The 19311-nt window shown below is 43.6% G+C and overlaps 1 protein-coding gene across 8 annotated transcripts in view; it reads right to left on the reverse strand.

Annotated features, from left to right (window-relative positions):
- Positions 1–19311, reverse strand: part of mta2 (metastasis associated 1 family, member 2) — a 65881-nt gene that overhangs the window by 29307 nt on the left and 17263 nt on the right. For all 8 annotated transcript variants that reach the window (XM_048619693.1, XM_048619695.1, XM_048619691.1 and 5 more), the window contains 7 exons: positions 10552–10669; positions 4764–4827; positions 3817–3934; positions 3405–3507; positions 2039–2138; positions 1243–1431; positions 161–235 (listed from right to left, as the gene is read on the reverse strand). In XM_048619693.1, coding sequence (XP_048475650.1) covers positions 161–235; positions 1243–1431; positions 2039–2138; positions 3405–3507; positions 3817–3934; positions 4764–4827; positions 10552–10669 — 767 coding nt within the window. The remainder of the gene's footprint in view (positions 1–160; positions 236–1242; positions 1432–2038; positions 2139–3404; positions 3508–3816; positions 3935–4763; positions 4828–10551; positions 10670–19311) is intronic.

Consider the following 19311-nt stretch of genomic DNA (forward strand, 5'->3'; position numbering starts at 1 on the left):
TCAGAAAGATATCCAGAGTCCACAGTACTTTGCTTTAATTTGGGACTATGACGAAAATGAGTGCAAACGTGATGACCTTTCCCATTAACTATCAAGATCAGTTTCCAGATTGTACTTATTTTAGTTGCACACTCAGTCTGGGTAGAAAGTTCCATCTCACCTGTTGGATGTATCGATCTGTGGTCTTCCACATGTAATAAAATTGGACGATACTGGCCAATGATTTCCAAGGTAACTGCAAAATGAATTGAAACAATATGAATGAGATTGGGAATGTGAGTGAGACAGATCATCACAGAAAGGGGCCACTACAGTTCCACTCCTTCTCCCTGAGCAACCTCCTCCAATCCCCTACAACCAACATTCCCTCTAAGCAACATAGCTGGTCCAAGGTTCTATGCACTCCAAGTGCAGCGTAGGCTTCTGATTCCCAAAGTCACTGCCATGCACAGGCCTTGGAGGCCCATGCAACTGGAAAGAAAATTTAGACGGAATGCTACCTTCAACCCTTCTCTATCTCTGTAATCTCTTCCAGCACAACCAACCTCCTTCCCAAGCTCTGTAATATCTTCCAACCCGTACAACCTCTTTCCCTCTAATCTCCTACAACGCTCCCTTCACCTACACTTGTCAAGTCTCTACAGCCCTTATCTATGTAACTTCCCCCAGCCCCTACAGCCTTCATCTCTATAACCTCCTCCAGCTCCTACATCCTCCCCCATCTCTGTTACCTTCTCAGCCCCTACATCCCTCCCTATCTCTGTAATTTCCTCCAGCCCCTAAACAGCTCCCTATCACTGTAACTTCCTCCAGGCCAAACTACCCTCTAAGATCTCTGCTTTCCTCCTAATCTGGCCTCTTGCGTATCCCTGATTTTCACCATTGGTGCCCTTCCTTCAGCAGTCTGGTCCTGGACTTCTGGAATTCACTCCCTAAACCTCCCTGCCTTTCTTGATTCTTTCAGACAATTCTTGAAAGCCTACCACTCATTGGCACGGTGAAGCATCTTGATTTTACTTTGCTAAAGATACCATATAAATGCAAGGTATGTTTATCAACATAATCCATGGATGTCTGTTGCATGTTTAGGGGGGGCTGCAGGAAGACAGCTGGGAGACAGAGAGAGGAGGACACAGATTTCCTTTCTCTAGCTCTCCTCCATTCTTTGGTTTTGGCTGCACAGCTGCTATACTATATGTGTAAGGTCTTCACTCACACTGTGCACAATGCCAAGGAACTTACAAAGTCTTGTCTAATGTCTGTGAAGTCCTTGCCGTATTTTTCTAGTGCCTCCTCAAAAAGCATAGCCTCAGACGACGACCATTCCTCCATCTCATCCCGACACAATACAGGCCCTCCTTGTGGAACTAAAGTTGACATTGCTTTGGCGAGGTCATAGCAGTTACGTTGTAGCGTATCCATGGCGTGGAACTGGAATACAAGCAGAATCAAAATGTTATGTAGTGGAGAAGTGGGATGCACACATTAATAGAAACTCACTCCACTATACTGGCTGTTGTAATTGAATTAGGTACTAGTTGGACAGTGGATTTCAAATTCAGAAATAAGACAGCTTAAACGCAAATGCTTTTACTTAATCTGATTGATTGGATATTGGCCTTTGCATTGTTTGCTTCCAGGTTCTTACAGGAACAAAACATAACATAATCTAAGGATGTTTGCAAATGAAAGAACGACATATTGCTGTTTAATTACTGCACTGAAGCTTGTAACGATGATTATTTGGGGTGCAGGGTGGGACTGGGCAGACTAAAGCACAAAACTTTAAGAATAACTGACAATTATTCAGACATCAGTGGGCTGTATCGTTCTAATGCAAGTGCCTCGATCCCCAAACTGTCAACCGTTCGGTGTTTGTTCAGAACATTTACACAACTTGGGTAGTCCAAGACATATTTGGGTTTGTTGGTGGTCAACTGCCATGTCAAAACTGCAGCCACCATTCCACAAAAACTGTACGCCCTCATCCCTGATGACTGAAGTCCCCAGATTGCTCGCGGTGTTCCAATGTCATTACCAGTGTGATGTCCCTGGATGCTGCAGCCGCACTCATGTGTAAACTGGGCTGCCTGATCGAGCTGCTGCAGTCTAAAGCACGGGCAAATGTTCCTACCGCTCTGTCAGAAGAAAACAAAAATATTAAATCAATACCCGGAACCAGCCAAACGCCATCACCAGTCTACTGCAGAAGCTTCCAAATGCAATCGTTTTAAGGAAAAGAATAATTTCAATGGCCAAGGGAACAGGCCCACAGGTATAGACTCACTCTTGCAGCTAGTGAATGGCACTCGCTGAAGCTGCAGGAAGTGTCTGATGCAAGACATGGGTGTCAGCCATGACCCTCTCTTTCTCCCCCCTCACGGAGTCAGAGCATCCTGGTACAAATCCCAGATTGGAAACCTAAAACCAAAATCCAGGCTGACATTCCTAGTACCATTCCAGAGGCAGTACACACTATTGGATAAGTCGTCATTCAGATGGGGGGGTGAAAAAATGCTGAGGTTCCACCTGCCCTTGTAAGTGATTGTTAAAAATCTAGCAACGCTTATGCGAAAAGGAGTGCAGTTTGGGAGAGTAATAGGTCAATATTAGAAAGGTGGCACTGCCGTGGTAATGTCATTGAGCTAGTAAACCAGAAATTCAGGTGAATGTTCTGGGGCCATGGCAGATGATATAATTTGAATGCAACAAAAATCTGAAATAAAAAAGTGAGCGATGTAGCCATTGTCAATTGTTGCAAAAACCCATCTGGTTCAGTAATGTCCTTTAGGGAGGGAAATCTGCTGTCCTTAGCTGGTCTGGCCTACACGTGAGTCCAGGCCCACTGCAATGTAGCTGTCTCGGGATGGGCAATAAATTCTGGCCTAGCCAGCAATGCCCACATCCCCTGACTGAATAAAAAAATTATCCTCAACTGGCAGAGGACTTTTATCATACTGATGTTTCTGGGAACCTGTGGTACCAAAATGGCCACTGTGACTTTACATTTTAAGATTTCAAAAACACTTTCTTGGTTGTAAAGGGTTTTGGGCTGCTGAAGTAGTGACAGGTGCTATATAAAGGCAAACCTGTCTTTCTTTATGTGCAAGAACGCAGCTTAGAGGAACAAAGCTGATATTTCTCCATCTTCCATCTCCCTTCATCCAGCTTCCCAATTGGGCTGTTAATTTGGTGGGAAGGCATAAAGTAGTATCAGGCAATGAGCCAAGTAGCTGTAGCTCTACGGGTACTGCTTTCATATACTCCAGTGCCTTTAGCACATGATTAGTCCAGGCCAATCCTCTCGATGTAGTACTGACAGAGTGCTGCATTGTCATCAATAAAGCATGTTGAAAAGCTGAGGTCATGAAAGGCACGATACTCTTAAAATCAGAGGAACTTACCGAGCCACGACCAGAAACTGGTCAATTTGCCGATCAGTCAGTGGATTATCTGGGTCCCATACTTTTGTTTCCATTTTCAGCTGGTTCCTATTATCTGATTCACCTGCAAAAGTGAAAGGGAAAAGGCGAATGAAGATTCTGAGAGGATTTCTGCTTTCTCTGTTCTGTTCTCTTTCTCTGTCTGTCTGTCAATGCTGGGGATTCCCCAGTTCACTTGCTTGTAGCCAGACTGCCGAGATAGGACCCTTGTTCTCTATTACACATGCACCCACTCATGACATGATTCCACAATACAAACGGCTAACATCTGAGCATGGGTAGACAATTACAGTCAACTGCATTCTTTTTTGAATACCTAACATAGAGGGTCACACAAAGACATGCGCATGCACACAGAACTCTGAAATGTTACCGTCTGCCAGTTTATCTGGGATGTCAGCCTGGTACTTGGGCCCAACTCTAATCTCCCCTTGGTCAGCTATCAATGTCTTCTGTAAGGGGTCGAACACCAATGAGTAGTAGAAACAGTCCTACAGGAGCAGAGAAAGAACTAATGGCTAAACAAGCACTTCAGAAAGCATTCACAGAAAGACACTGCATGCAGCATCACATCACTATGATTCAGTGTCAATAGTAGGCGTGTGTCATTTTGGAACCATATGCACTTGAACTTTGAAAGCAACACCCAGCAGTATAAGCAAAATGACACATTTGAACCTTACAAACTTGGGACATGTGTGAAGAGCATTCAGAGAAGATTAATATGAAGGTGAAGCCCTAGTGGGCCCTCTTTCGAGGTGACCAATGAAGAGGTGATAAGAAAAAGAAACATGTTGTGTATGGTGATTCTCTTTTAAAGCATTATAGCAATAAGTAATGTGGCAATAATGATTTTTTTTGATGTGTAGGATGATGGAGAATTACACTAGACAACAGACAAAAGGATGTTGCTGAACACTCCATTCAAAAAGGGGTGTGCAGCATTAGATGAAAGATCGCTACACACTAACGTGCATCGTGCTTTTAACAAAGTAAAGACAACCCAAAAAGTGTGAGATGACAAGGATTAAAAGTGGGGGAAAGTTGGAAGATATTAGGGCACAGGCACCAAAGCGTGGTCAGTAGGACTCCCATTCAGGAGAACAGCGAGGCTTGTAGATTATTCTACAAATCAAGATGCTGAAGTCACAGCTGTCAATGGTGGAGAGAAAGGGAATTAAGATGCACAGGGGAGCTGTAATAAGGAAAGCACAGAGGGCTGGAGAAGATGAGTGTTGAAGTAATATTTATGACTGCAAACAGGAATAACTGCACTCAAGCTGGTACTTCATATAACAGTAACCACAAGCTGACGATTACCTCTCTATCCAGGTACTCGCTCAGCTGTTCAGTCTCATTCAGCAAAGCCACGTTGCACTTCCCCCTGAAAAACAAAACAATGGCATAATTAGAGGCTAGGCACCACTGACCTCCTGTCTGTTCTCTTCTCCTGCTTTCTTCTTACAATACAGGAATCAGTAAGAGTATCTATTCATACGGCAACCTAGACATTAATTATCATATTATTTAACCGTGTTAATCAAGAACATTACAGTTGAATCCAACTGTGTTTTATACAGTTAAAGAAAGTATTAATCCATTAAAACGCCACAAAGAAAGATTAGAAAAGCACAGCCAGGGTTTGAATCAGTAATTTGCAGCTACTATTCCTACTAGCCAAAGGTCAATAACTGGGAGTGGTTGGTTTAAAGAGATTGGTAGGAGTTGGGAGGAGTTGGCATAGTTTTTCACTTAGAAGGAGCTGAGGATCTGAATTCATTGCCTGAAAGGCTGGTAGAGGCAGAAATCCTTATCCCATTTTTAAAACCTTCCAAAGGTACAGACTAAGAAGCTGGAAGTAGAATGAGGCAGGATAACTCTCTCATTCAACATGGACACAATGGGCCAAATGGCTTCCTTTTGCGTCGTAGACTTTTCTACGTTTTAATCTTTAGCCTTAGGACCAGAAGATACCCTTTAGCCCATTTTTCCCTCACTGGTCATCAAATATCCATCAATTGTAACGCCATTCTCCAGTACTTGGCTCATAGCCCTATATGCTGTGGTGTTTCAATGTTCGTGTAAATACTTCTTAAAGGTCTCAAGGGTTCCTGCCTGTACCATCCCTTTAGGCTGACAGTTCCAGATACCCACCACCCTCTGGGTGAAAATGTTTTTCCTCAAATTCCCTTTAAACCTCCTACCTTTTACCTTCAATCTGTGACCCATGGTTATTGACCTCAGGGGAAAAGTTTCTCCGTATCTGCCCTGTCTATAGCCCTCAGAACTTTGTACACCTCAATCAGGGCACCCCCTCAGCCCTCTCTGTTCTAACAGAAACAACCCGGCCTATCCAGTTTCTCTCCATCGCTGAATAGCTCAAGCCCAGGCAGCATCCTGGTGAATCTCCTCTGCACACCCTCTGATGTAATCACATCCTTCCTGTAGTGCAGTAAACAGAACTGCACACAGTACTCCAGCTGTGGCCGAACATCTATACAGCTCCTTTATAACCTCCCTGCTTTTATGTTCAGTATCTTGAACTCATAAAAGGAAGTATTCCATATGCCTTCTCTACTTGTCCTGCTGCCTTCAAGGGTTTATGGACATCCACTGAAGCTAATGCTTAAAGGTCAACACCAAGTACTGCTGCTAGCAGTAAGAGTGTTACTAAACTATTAGAGCAGAGAATGGGACAGGTGGAGGGTGAAGAAGATTAGAGATTGAATCATACTGTCATACAGCATGGAAACAGACCCTTCGGTCCAACCAGTTCATGCTGACCATCATCCCAATCTAAACTAATCCCACCTGCCTGTGCATGCCCATATCCCTCCAAATATTTCTTATTTGTGTACTTATCTAAATGTCTTTTAAATGTTGTAACTGTACTCGCATCCACTACTTCCTCTGGTCATTCATTCCACACATGAACCACTCAGTGCAAAAAAGTTTCTCCTCATTTTTTTCCAAATCTTTCTCCTCTCACCTTAAAGATATGTCCTCTAGTCTTGAAACCTGCCGTCCTGGGGGAAAGACACCTTCCATTCACCTGATCTATACTTCTCACGATTTTATAAACCTCTATAAGGACACCCCTGAACCACCTACATTCCAGTGGAACAAATCCCAGCCTATCCAACCTCTCCTTATAACTCAACCCCTCCATTCCCGCCAACATCCTGGTAACTCTTTACTGAACCCTCTGCAGCGTAATAATATCCTTCCTATAAGGGCAACCAGAACTGGACACAGTGGTCCAGAAGAGGCCTCCCCAATGTCTTGTCCCAACTCCTATACACAAAGGTCTGAGCAATGAAGGCATGTTAAATGTCTTCTTAACCACCCTGTCCAGCTGAGACAGAAATTTCAAAGAATTATGTACCCGAACCCCTGGGTGTCTCCGTTGGTGTCACAGAACAAAAGGCAAAGGAAGAAGCGATAACAGTTGTAGACGAGAGAGACAGGTCAAAGAAGGTGTTAATAGTAAGGGCTTTAACAATGGGATATAGGTCATCACTGCTGAGTGCAAAACCAAGAAAACCAAAGTTAGGGTGAGGAGGGAGTTGGCAGAAGAACAAAATGGAGGACAAAATTGATGGTCTGAAGTTGCTGAACTTAATATCGAGTCCTGAAGGCTGTAAAATCTCCAAGTGGAATATGAGGTACTGTTACTCCAGTTTGTACTAGCTTTCACTACAGCAGAGCCAGAAGCTAAATTTGGGTACAAGAGTAAGATGGAGTATTGAATGGCAAGCAACTGACTTATCAGAGTCATACTTGCAGACTGTGCGGAGATGTTTCACAAAATGCTCACTCAGTCTGCGTTTAGTATCCCCAATACATTGAGAGTAGTGAGTACAAGACTAAATTGCTGCTTCACGTCGAAGGCATGCTTGGGGTCTTGGACACTGAGGAGGAAGGAGATAAAACAGCAAATACTACATCTTCTTTGGTTGTGTGGGAAAGTGCCATTAGATGGAAATGAGCTGTTGGAGTGATACAGAAGTGGACCAAGGTGTCACACTTGGAACAGACTCTGGGAAATGCTGACAGAGGAGCAGGACCAGCGTTTGGTAATGGCGCATGCTGGAGGTGGCAGATTTAGTTGAGGATGTATCTTTGAATGCAGAGGCTGCTGAAGTCAAAAAAATGGGGAATCCTGCTCACCTTCTGGGAGGGTGGACACTGCTGAAGAGCCTCTTTCTGTGCTTTGAAATTCTATGACTCTAAAGGGTGAGCATGGAACAGCTAAAAGTGGGTTGGACATGAGTGAGGGCCTGTCCACCACAGTTAGGGGGAAAAACCATAGCACAAGCACCATTATGGAAGGCAGCATAAACAGACTGGATGTGATGGAGATGGATAAAATGAGAGAATGGAATGGAATCCTTACACATGAATGTGAGAAAGTATAAAACAAAAACTGAGACAGCTAGAGAAACTCAGCAGATCTGGCAGCATCCGTAGAGAGAAAAGCAGAGTTAACGTTTCAAGTCCTATGTCATATCTGAAAATAGCTGGGAAATGGTGGCATTTATGCTGATGAGGGGGTAAAGAGAGTACACGGAGATGGAGCCCAGAAAGAAAGGAAAAAAGGCATAGGCAAACAGAGATAGCTGATGATAAGCTTAAAGAATGATAAATGCTAGGTGGGGAGGTAATGGGAAGTGTGAATAGTTGAAATGAGTTGGCTGTGCAGGGAGCAACCCATACCACACAGGACCTAGGGGTGTGAGGTGAGGGTAACCAACATGCAGGAGGATCACGCTCTGCAATTATTAAACACAATGTTGAGTCCTGAAGGCTGTGTGGTACCTAGGTGGAAGATGAAGTGTTGTTCCTCCAGCTTGTGTTGCGTCTTGCTGGAGCACTGCAGCAAGCCTGAGACAGAAACAATAACATGGGATAATGGTGGTATATTGAAGTGGCAGGCAACTGGAAGCTTGGAATTATTTTTAATGGACTTTTAACAGGTTTTCAGCAAAGAATCACCCAGTCTGCTTTTCATCACCCCAATGTACATGAGACTACATTGTGAGGAAGTCTAGCTGAGGAAGGAAGACACAGGCTTAACGGGACAGGAATGGGTTGAAGCAAAGAGTACATCAGGGCCTAGTAAAGGAGGTCATGTCTTGCTAGGGTGATTTGAGATGTCACCAATTTAGTAGATGAGGACCACTGATAAGACACTGTCTACTTAGATGTGAATTTGCTTGGAAACCAGATCACAAGCAGAGTCTCAGACTTTGGATCTACGACCTTCCTTGTAGATCATATGTAAGCAGTGGGGGAACAATCTAGGACCATACAATTTTAGAGCAGGATTAGGATAACTGACTCTTCGAGCCTCATTTCTGCTTTGAAAAGGAAACCTCTTAAACTTCGACTGTGTCTTGTCTCTACAAGAGGGAACATTCTCCTGGTATCAACCCTAGCAGGCCCCTGGAAGACCTTATGTTTCAATAAGATCACCTCTCAATCTTCTAAACTTCAAAAGGTGCAGGCCCAGTGTTTCAAAATTCTTCCACTGGATGACATTCTCATTCCAGGAGTAAGTCAAGTGAACCTTCTCTGAATGACTTTGATGCAATTATATCATTTTTCAAACACGGAGACCAAAACTGCACACAGTATCCCAGATGTGGTCTCACTAGGACCTGTACAGCTACAGTAAAATTTCTCCACTTTTGTATTACATTCTCCTTGCAATAAAAATCACCATTTTGCTTACCTTCTTAATAACCTGTTTTACTTTGTTACTGACATACCAGCACACCTAGATCCCTTTGTACTTCAGAGTTCTGTAGTTTCTCTTTGCTTAAATAACATGTTGCTTTTCTAATGTCCTGTTGAGGTGGACAAGTCCACATTTTCCTATGTCATGTTCCACCTGCCAAATGTTTGCAGATAACAGCAAGATGCATGTGGGAGTTGGAGCTGTTCGGATGTTAGACTACTGCAGGCAGATCAAGATGTGCTGGATGGGATTAGGTCCGAGTTTGACAAGTGATCCATATACACAGAGAAGGGAAAAGAATTAAAGCCAGTAATAGAAAAAAAATTCAATATCTGGGGTTTTTTTTAAAGTGTTTCTAAAAGTGTTGGACAAATGCTGTGAAAATTAAGCAAAGTGAGTTCATGCTCTATTGACAGAGCAAGTCTCAAAAACAGGATGTACAAGTTGTCCTGTAAAGGACCTTGGTTGGGCCTCCATTTTAGTTTCCTTACACAGAGGTTACTGAGACTTTGGAAAGGGTGCAACACTAGTTCCCAGTTTAAAACACCCAGATAGACTCAACAATTAGAGTCTGTATGTTTTAGAGAAGCCTCAACCCATACAATTTGATGGAGCTTTAGTCTATATTTATGTAAAACAAATTTTGTCTGGATAAGACGGCATTATACAAGTTCAGAGCTGGGCGGGTCATCAGAAGCTGGCTTTCCTTCTTCAGAGAACAGTGGATTTCTCGTGTGGTGGACACTACTTTGTCAAATTCTTTCAAGCCAGAGCTAGACTCATTATAATTCAAACCAAACCAAATTTCTAGTTGGGGGAAGTGATCACCTCCTACAAAAACCAGGCATCTTGATCCTGCAAATCAATCAGCTTGGCCAGGGCCTGTTTCTAAGGACAGAGAAAAATTCCTAAGGTTCAAGTAGGCTGGGTTTATACCTGTCTCTTACATGAGATTACATGGCTCAGAAGAGGGTGCAATATCTCACAGTAGTGCTCCTGACCACTTTTGTATGTCGCCCCATCCAAAAGCAAGGGTTAGTGGAAAAGTGGCTGGTGATCAGGAGTAGGAATCCTGGCCAATGAGGAGGCAGGAATGGTCCTTTCATCAAGAACCTTCACCTTGTGACGCTGGAAATCCTCATGGAGATAATCACACTCCCCAAACAAAAAAAGTTTCAAAATGACTTTCATGTAATTATTCACCTCTGGCTTCAGCCTATATTAATCAACACACTATTTCAAATAACTGACCAGGAACTTCATAGAAATGCACTCATTCTTAGGCACAAACATATGATGTCTGCCCAAGCGGCAGACTCAATCCCAATTAGTATGACTGATGACCATCTTTTGAAGTTGCTCGATTACCTGATGTGTGTGGCAGGGAGGGACTCAAACTGACGTGACAGGAAGAGCTCTCTGTGTTTAAGTTGGTGCCGTTCCTGATCCACCAGGGCTGGCTGCTTCGAGTCTTCTTCAAACTCTCCTAATTAGAGAGAGAGTAATAAGAATGAGAGCCATTCAACACATCTTCGCCATGCTGCTGCTCACGATACACCCAAGCCACCCCACTCAATTTCATCTCACCCTATCATCACACCCTTCAATTCCTTTCCCCCTTGTGTTTATCTGATTTTCCTTAACTGCATCGACACTGTTCACCTTTGCCTGTGATAGGCAGTGCCACACCCTCGGGGTTAAGAAATAACTTCTCCTGAATTCCCCATTGGATTTAATAGTGACTGTCTTGTATTAATGACCAACTCATTTCGGTTTCCTTCACAAATGGACCCATCATTTCTACATCTATCCTACTGACACTATTCATAATTTTAAATTCCTGTATTTTCCAGGGGAGAAAGCCATACTCTGTTCAGTTTAACAGATAATTATATACCTATCTGTAAAAAAAATTAAGAATTATTTTCTCTTCTTTCTCAGTAGATAAATACAAAAACAATCCATGTTTGCATGTTTAACATGTTTCCTTGCTTTGGATACAATGATCAGTTTTTAAAAAGAACTCAATTTCACATTTAAGTCCACAGAGAATTAGACAGAATACAGGAATATCTTAGCTTGAGCGTAATACATGGTTAGGATCACAAATGTTGGACCATGAAAGTACTGGGGCATTTCTACAACTTACCTGAATGTAACAGAGATTTAGTGATTTCTGTCGAACACAGTGTAGTATGTGGTACTGGACCATCCACATAAAGATTCCAGATGTAACTTCCCAAGCACTGCTGGAGTGAACCTGATTTAGTGGACTCGACCTCCAGTGTCACAATGATGCCACACACAAACTAGAGGAACTACACCTCATATTCCACCTTGGGAGCCAACACAGCCTGATGGCCTCGACATGGAATTCACCACTTTCAAAATCTCCCCACTCTCGGCCTCATCCCATGTCCAAGCCTCCCTCTCAACCTACCTCCTTGACCTGACATTACCTGTCCATCTTCGTTCCAACCTATCCGCCCCACACTTACCACTAATCAATCCCCACCACCCGCTACCTGCATCCACCTATCACCATCCCACCTACCTTCCCCAGCCCCACCCCTTCTCTTTGTATTTATTTCTGAACTGCCTTCCCCCTCCCTAGTCTTGATGAACAGTCTAGACCTTAAACATCGACTTTCTTGCTCCTCTGATGTTGCCTGACCTGAAGTATTCCTCCAGCTCCACACTGTATTGACTCTGACTTAGTGGACATTCCTCTCTCCATTGAGTCAGAATTTGTGGGTTCAAGTCCCACTCCCTGTTAGATTAAGATAGCAAGCACCAGTACTGAGGGAGCATTGCACTGTCGGAGGGTTAGCTTTTCATATGAGGTGGCAAACCATGTCCATGGATGTCTTCTTAGTTGGATATAAATGATCCCGCAGCCACTATTAATCCCTTAAACACTAATTAAAAACAGGTCATCTTGTCATGACTTCATTCCTGCTTGGGGAAGCTTGTATTGCACAACTTGGCTTCTGCGTTTCCTACTATACAGTTAGTACCTTTCAAAAGAATTGTCATCTTTTGAAGCACTTTGGGTTGCCCAAGATGGTGAAAGGCAACAAAGAAATGTAGGATATTTCTTCGGGTTGGTTTATTTCAAATATTAGCATGTTTCTTTTGAAAGAGAAACAGAAACTTCACAAGACCATAGGAATAACATGCCACAATTTTCCTTGCTCCAGCACCCCTACAGTAAGGCAGCAGGGCTTCCTCCTCAATACCCAGTACAACTAAACACAATGGCAGCACTGCTCCCTTTCCCATTGGAATTTATTTTACATATAACAGCAGCAAGACGGAGTTGCTTCACAGCACTAATCCCCGTGGGTAGTTCAGTACAGTGGTTTATGTTGGTAGACTAAGAATCTAAAGACATGACTCCAATCCCACCACAGCAGCTGGGATGAAATCTGAGTTAATTAAATAAATCTGGAATTAAAGAGCTAGAATCAGTAATGGTGGCCGTGAAACTATCAGACTGTTGTAAACATACATCTGGTTCACAAACTTCCTTTACATCCATATGTGACTCCAGACCCACAGAAATGTGGTTGACCATTTAGTGCCCTCCGGAACAGTTCAGCGAGGCACTCAATTGTACCAGACCACTCACCACAGATTGCAACAGTTCAAGGTGGAGGCAGCTCTCTATCAACCCGGAAGGCAATTAGGGACATTGACCAGCCAGTGTTGCCCGTATCTTGTGAATTGATCTTAAAAAAAAAAGGTATATGCATATTTCTTTTAAAAAGCGGAAAGAAATATCAAACTTGAAATTGCTGGAAAACTCAGCAGGTCTGGCAGTATTTGTGGAGAAATCGCAGATGTTTCGAGTCCCGTGACCCTTCCTCAGAACAAGTTTTTCCAGCAACTTCAGTTTTTGTTTCTGATTTCCAGCATCTGCAATTCTTTTTTTTAAAAAAACAAAAAATAGCACATTGGTGAGAAGCAAAATAGTTGACCTTAACGTCCCTGGCCTTTGAGAGGGTCAGAAGAGGCATGTTCAGAGGAGAAATTAGTCGGGCTTCCAACTCCTGAACACTATGACATCAGAAAAGTTGTGATCAGGAGGAGGTCAGGAAGGAGTTCCCTCCCCCAACACTGCAACACAAAAGGCCAGGCCCAGCGAGCAGCAAAATTGAGGGCGGGGGAAGGAGAGACAGAAAGGGGTTTCGATTGGGGCAGCAATCAAACCCGATTGTCATAGAAATTGACTCCTGCTCAGAGATGTTTTTCCTCACATTTTATACATATAGGGGAGGATAATGTTCGATTTGACTGTGCTGACTCCCCACCCCACCCTTTCGTCTGAAAACTCACTAGTACAAACATGTCAGGCACATTTATATCAAAGAAGGGGATTAAAATGAAAACGGACACTACAGCAACAAAGGCCCCTGCTGACCTCGATCAGGAAACCCTGTTTTAATCTGGGCGGAACCTCTCAACAAATGTGTCCTTAACCCCTTACGCTCGCGTAGCTGACAGAGCAGCCACACAAAGTCAGACACAGCCCCTGCTTATGAAGTCCTGAAACCCCTTATTGATTTGCGCCTTAACCCCACCCATTCCTTCCCCACTTATATGTGTATGCCTATGTACATGTGTAAATATAAAGAGCCCTTTATTATATTAACCCTGACTGAGCCAAAGATTAATGCTACAACGTGTGATTCCCAGCATGGGCCTCAGGCCATAGACAGCCCACACACAAACTGCTGCGTACTCTATGTAGACAAGTTAAGGGCTCTCACATCACAACCTCAAGCTTCCTGTACTGAGATGCATGTTTTAAAAAAAAGCACCACTGGTACACAAGTCTGTGACAGCACGTTAACCTGCAGTTTCACTGTTTTTTTTAAGTTAAGGGAAAACACACAGCACAGCAGAAGCTGAGGTTTTGTGCATAGGCATAAACAGACATTAAACCTCAGTTTTATCTAACTGGAGTCCACGTCTCTCCACATGTTTCATATGTTTGTTCATACTTTTGTTCCTATGTTCATGCAGATACATATTTGAAAACAAAAAAATTTGATAAAATCTTGGCCACGTTATCCAGGTCATGTAGAATGGCAGAAGAAACATTGTTGGGTTTTAAAAAAGTGAAAATAGAACTTCGTTGTTGATTAAGTGAATTCAGTTACTGTGGCTGTGGAGAAACCGAGAAATCAGAGATGACAATTCACCCCTTTGAGCCTGTTCTACGTTCACTTAGGTCAAAACTGATCTGTCCCTTAAATCCATTACTCGACCTTGGTTGCCTAGACATCAATACCTCTCCCAAATGGAAATCTGTCAATCACAATCCTGCAAGGTTCAACTGACCCACAGACCTTCCAGATTTTCAGTACTGTTTGTGACATTGGGAGTGTTGCAATGACATACCTACCCCTCAATGACCTCGCTCCAATGTCAAGCTTAATGCTCAAGTTAAATATGTTGTTCTGAGTGTCACCTCAACCTCTGCCAATTAGTCCATGCAGTCCCTTGAACCGGTTCCAGCAACCCCCCAACTCACCATATAGAGAGTACTTTCCTTCCTCACTGCAAATAAGCTAGTATCTGTTGGGAATGGTGGGGCAGAATAGGCAAAGAGGAAATCAGGCTGTGTATCGGGCCCCGATCACGATAAATGAAATAATATTGGTAGTAACTGCACCTCAACATTGAAACAGTAACTGTTCAACACAGAACTCAGCTATCATGAGATGAATCCGTTCAGGATACCGGGAGATCCATCTAACTGTCTTAGATGTCAGCTGCATTTCTTTTAGTGGGATTTTCACATCCGATTCTGAAAGGCATCGGTTAAAGCCTTAGTTCAGAGATTGGAGGATACAATCTAACCCGATATCCTTATTGGCAGCACAAAAGGTGTGGAGGTGTCAGCACTGAGGGAGCGCCACACCATTGGGGGGTGGTGTTCAGTGCTGAGGAAGCACTGCACCGTCAGAAAACCAGTATGTATGGATTACCACACAGTCACGGGGATGAGGCGTCAGGGAGTGTGTCTTGTCAGGTGAGGTCAGGGATAAGGGTGTACCATGCCACCTGGGGACAGGCTCACACCTGAGAGACCACTGCCCTGTCAGGAGAGTCAGTGCACTGGGAACGATGCCCTATTAGAATGAGCGGCTTTCAGTTCAGCCAACGTCCCATCTGCCCTATGAGAGTGATGCCAAATTTGAAGAACAGAGTTCTCCCCGATGTCATGGTGCTAATATTTATCCTATACCACCATTACCATAGCAGACTGACCAGCTTGTAACTCATCAGGATATCATATTAGAATAGGAAAGGTTAATTACGGTGGTAACACTTCTGCATTTGTGCAAGTTACCCCCTTGTTCCTACTCACAAGGTCCATTGTTGGTGGGCGTGTCAGTCTATTGACTGAGGATTGATGGACTGCTCATTGATGTTGTGCTGATGGGTACACCACTGGCAAGTAGTTTCATAGGCACCTAACAGCCATCTCTTTAAACGGAAAGCCTGGGTGGGGGTGGAAAGTGATACATCGCAGGACAGCCGTCAGAACTAGGGCTCTGGCCGATTTATTGTGAGCTGGTGTGGGACAACTGGATTTGCTGAACTTTGTGAGTAAACTGGCATCACCCTCACCTACCAGGCTGTTAAAGGAGTTTTCTCACATTTTCATGCAGAGGGTGCTGCGTGCATGGAATGAAATGCCAGAGGAAGTGGTGGAGGCTGGAACAGCTACAACATTTAAAATGCATCTGGATGGGTACACAAATAGGAAAGATTTTGGGCCAAATCTGGCAAGTGGGACAAGATTTGTTTACGATATCTGGTCAATACGGATGAGTTGGACCGAAGGGTCTATTTCTGTGCTGTATGACTCCATGACTGCAGAGGCAAACAGAGATGTGCCCCACCATCTATTTACCAACTCCTCCTCAGCACAATGTCCCAGCCCACACTGTAAACACTGTGTGGGCAGCCTGCCACCTGTCCCCTTCACTAGCCATCAATTGGGTGGATCCCACAGTTTTGTTTTTTCCTCAGGAATGACTGGAAGTAAACCACAAAAAGGGCTGTAGTGAGTAGAGGGTCATGGAGAGTTTCCACAAACAGTCTGCCTTTTAACATCAGGCTCCCTGCAATTAAACATTCCAGCATGTTGCCTCAGGCAGCAACCAATTCTCCACAGAGATTGGGCAATGCACCCTGCGCAATTCCTCTTGAACATCACTCCCACCCACTCCTCCCAAAACAAAACCCACTTTCTACATTTGCAGCTGCTGCTCCTTTTGCTTCAGAAAGCCTTTGATCAGCTCGTGAGGTGCTCCTGATCTTCAATCCCTCTCATCCTGCTCACACAGTGCACAGGATCTCTTATCACTGCAGCAGAAAGTTTGTTGCTTCAGCATTGTCTCCTTGAAAGAATGAACTCCTACTGGTGCTTGCTACCGTGGCACATACAAAAGTGTTTGAAGCCAATTAAGGAACCATTTTTGGAAATGTGGTCACTGTTGCAATTTAGGAAAAGGATTTTATAAAGTTCTATAAGGTCATCCCTCAGCCTCCAACACTCCAGGGAAAATAGCCCCAGCCTCTTCAGCCTCTCCCTATAGCTCAAACCCTCCAACCCCAGCAACATCTTTGTAAATCCTTTCCATACCCTTTCAAATTTAACAACATCTTTCCTACAGCAGGGAGACCCATAATTGAACACAGTATTCCAATGCCCTGTACAGCTGCAAGATGACATCCCAACTCATATACTGTGCACTGGCCAATAAAGGCAAGTGTACCAAATGCCTTCTTCACTACCCTGTTTACCTGTGACTCCACCTTCAAGGAACCCTGTACCCCAAAATCTCTTTGCTCAGCAACACTCCCCAGGATCCTACCACTGAACGTATAAGTCGTGCCTTGATTTGCCTAACCAAAATGCAGCACCTCACATTTATCTAAATTAAACTTCCCATTTGCCAGTCCTTTGCCCATTAGCCCATCTGATCAAGGTCTCATTGTACTCTGAGGTAACCTTCTTCATTGTCCTCTACACCACCAATTTTGGAATGATCTGCAAACTTAATAATCATTCTTCCTATATTTATATAAATGATAAACAGCAGTGGACCCAGCACCAATCCTTGCAGCACACCACTGGTCACAGGCCTCCAGTCTCTTTTTTTTACTTTATTCATTCGCAGGGTGAGGACATTGCTGGCTGGGCGAGCTTTTATTGTCCATTCCTAATTGCCCAGAGGGCGGTTATGAGTGAACCACATTGCTGTAGCTCTGGAGTCACATGTAGACCAGACCAAGTAAGGATGCAGTTTCCGTCCCCTAAAGGACATTAGTGAATCAGATGGGTTTTTCCAACAATCGGCAATGGATTCATGGTTATCATTAGACTCTTAATTCCAGACATTTATGGAATTCAAATTCCACCATGTGCTGTGGCAGGATTTGAACCCAGGTCCCCAGAACATTTCCTGTGTGTTTGGATTAACAGTCCAGCGATAATACCAAGTTGGAAACACTGGATGCTGGTGGGGGAGGGGGTTACTGAGTGACACTGCGAGGGAGCTAGATTAATATCAGCAGAGATAGTCAGTGACACAGGGTTCTGGGGGTGGGCGGTAATACTGAGTGACAGTGAGAGGCAACTGGATTAACATCAATAGAGATACAGTCAGGAACACAGTGCACTGGGGGAAGAGGGGTTACGAAATGACTGTGAAGGAGCTGGATTAATGTCGGCAGATACACAGTCAGGGTGCTGGGGTGAGAGGGAGCTGGATTAATATCACTAGTGGTAAAAATATGGAACTTGCTGCTTTATAGAGTTTTTGATGCACAATGCATTAGCTTAGTAATGAGAAACTTGATACAAACAACAGCAAGTAATTAAGACTAATGGAATGCTATGATTTATTATAAGAGCAATTGAACACAAAAGTAAAAATGTCATGGATAACAAAGTGTAGAGCTGGATGAACACAGCAGGCCAAGCAGCATCAGAGGAGCAGGAAGGCTGATGTTGGCATGAAATGGGCATTTCTGAAGAAGGGTCTAGGCCCGAAACGTCAGCCTTCCTGCTCGGCCTGCTGTGTTCATCCAGTTCTACACCTTGTGATCGCAGATTCTCCAGCATCTGCAGTTCCTACTATCTCAGTAAAAATGTCATGCGTCAGTTTCGCAGGGCGCTGGTAAGATCCCACCTTGAATACTGTATGGGATTTTGGTTTCCTTATTTAAGGAATGATGTAAACACATTGGGAGGCAGACCAGAGATAACTTCCTAAATTTATACCCGGAATAAGCAGGTTGTTGTATTAAAAAAATTAACTTCCACTGAAATTTAGAAGAGAGAGAGGTGACCTGATTGAAGTGTATAAGATCCTGAATGGTCTTGACAAAAAGAATGTTTCCTTCTATGAGACTGTCCAGAACTAAGGGTCACTAGTTTAAAATTAGGATTTCCCCCCTAGGACAGAGATGAGGAGAAATATTTTCTTCTCAAAGCATTGTGCAACTTTGGAATCTCAGCCTCAGGTGATATTGGAGACAGGGTCATTGAATATTTTTAAGGCAGATGTAGACAGACTTTTCTCATGCAGGGGTATCAGAGGTTATTGGGGGTAGATGGGAATGTGGAATCTGAATTATAAACAGATCAGCCATGATCTTATTGAATGGTGGAGCAGACTCAAGGGGCTGAATGGCCTACTTTTGATCCTAATTTGTGTGCTCATATCTGAGAGAGAGGCAGGATGAGGAGAGGCAACAAAAGTAGAAAGAATTACTTAGGCAAACCATCAACCTGCTATCATCATCTGTGATCCCTCAAAGTTGTTGTCCACTCAACTTTACAGCCAGTCAGAATGGATCAACACATGCAAGACACCTTCCTCTTATAAAACCACACTCTATCACTGTTTCAGAGGCAGTATTTCACTCATATCGACATGCTTACAAACAACTGCTCTTCTGGTGGATGTCATTTATTATTTAAGGGAAAGCATGAGAATCTAGCAAACTGCTCAACTGAAATGAAAGTCCTTCATACCTACAGTGAAAAAGTGAGTTTTATTTCACAAGATTCAATGGAGTAGCTTTTTGAAAAAGTATGTA

The sequence above is a fragment of the Rhincodon typus genome, chromosome 43, assembly GCF_021869965.1.
Source record: "Rhincodon typus isolate 14 chromosome 43, sRhiTyp1.1, whole genome shotgun sequence".
NCBI classification, from domain to species: domain Eukaryota; kingdom Metazoa; phylum Chordata; class Chondrichthyes; order Orectolobiformes; family Rhincodontidae; genus Rhincodon; species Rhincodon typus.